This window comes from Entamoeba dispar, genomic scaffold, assembly GCF_000209125.1.
Source record: "Entamoeba dispar SAW760 scf_1105229463321 genomic scaffold, whole genome shotgun sequence".
Lineage (NCBI taxonomy): Eukaryota > Evosea > Mastigamoebida > Endamoebidae > Entamoeba > Entamoeba dispar.
In genome coordinates this window covers 1-1378 of record NW_001855634.1, presented here as the reverse complement: position 1 = coordinate 1378, position 1378 = coordinate 1, and the positions used below count along the sequence as shown (strand labels likewise).

Here is a 1378-nt window from a genome sequence, read left to right as displayed (position 1 = left end):
AAATACTGCTCCATAAAAATGAATAATATATTCACTTCTAAATTTATCTAACATCATTACTTCTTTCTCAAATTCTTTCATTTTATTTTCACTTTTATCAATTTCTTTCATTTTTTTAATTGCTACTTGATTCCCTCTAAATTCTCCTATATATACTATTCCAAATGATCCTTCTCCTATTTTATTTTCTTCTTTTATTTCATCGGGATCAAGTCGTGTTGATATTTGTGTTTCTCCTTTAATTGAAATACTTTTAATTATTTCTTCTTGTGTTTTATTAAGTGTTTTACTAATTATCATTATTTGTTCTTTAATTTTAGTAGTACATTTGGTTGTAATGAATATTTCAAATTCACATGCATATCCTCCTTCAATTGTAATGATATTTGGTTTTGTTCTAATTGAATATTTTTCATTTTCTTCTTTACTACTTATTTGTATTTTCTTTTTTTCTTTCTTCTCATTTCCAATACATATTAATTCTCTGATTTCTTTATTTACTTCAATTTCTTCTCCTTCTCCTATTTCTATTTCTTTTTTATTTGTTATTATTCCATCTCCAAGTGATATGAATTTGATATTTGATTGTGAAATTTTAAATATTGTTGTTGTTTTCTCTTGTTCTTTCTTTTCTTTGCGTTTTATAATGTAATTAATCATTATTATTATAATTATAATTATTGTAATGATGATAATAAGTATAATGATGATAATTATCATTATCATCCACCATACAATTTCTTTATTACATTTTGTTCCTTCTTCATTGATTCCATACCAAAATGAACATTTTGAACATTTATTATTTTTTGTTTCTTTACATTTATTAATATTTGAATAATGAATACATTCTTTATTTATTATTATATATTCATCTTCACATTTATTACATTCTTTCTCATTTAAACATGTTATACATTTATTTCCACATTTTGAACATTCTTTATTTATTAAATAATATCCTGTTAAACATTCTCTACATCCATATTCTTTATCTATTTCTCCTTTACATCCTTTAATTGTTGTTGTTGATTTATTTAATAGAATATTAATATTCTATGTTAACAGAATTAAATGAATAAAATAATAAATAATGATGTTTTTAATAATGAATTGTTGTGTTATTTTATTGAATATGTTATTTTAATAAATGTAATCATATTAATGAATTGTATTAATTATTTGTTAATATTATATTATTTATTTATTCTTATTTATTTTCTTTATATCACGTGTTCTTGTTCTGTTATTTAACAAATATATCAATATTAATACAAATATGATTGTTATAAAATGAAGAAAGAATAAAATAATTAGATAATCATGTTAGAATGATTATATTTATTTCATTCTTTCATATATTCATATTTATTTATAT

At 19.8% G+C, this 1378-nt stretch overlaps 1 protein-coding gene across 1 annotated transcript in view, besides 4 other annotated features; it reads right to left on the bottom strand.

Moving 5' to 3' along the window:
• EDI_241040 (protein serine/threonine kinase, putative) overlaps window positions 1-660 on the bottom strand; it is a gene marked incomplete at both ends in the record, with an annotated part of 1974 nt that extends 1314 nt beyond the window's left edge. Inside the window, one exon of the mRNA XM_001740894.1 lies at window positions 7-660. Coding sequence (XP_001740946.1) covers window positions 7-660 — 654 coding nt within the window. The remainder of the gene's footprint in view (window positions 1-6) is intronic.
• Window positions 410-553: a microsatellite.
• Window positions 656-726: a microsatellite.
• Window positions 727-797: 71 nt separating this feature from the next.
• Window positions 798-872: a sequence feature (AT_rich).
• Window positions 873-1031: 159 nt separating this feature from the next.
• Window positions 1032-1229: a sequence feature (AT_rich).
• The last annotated feature ends 149 nt before the right edge of the window (window positions 1230-1378 follow it).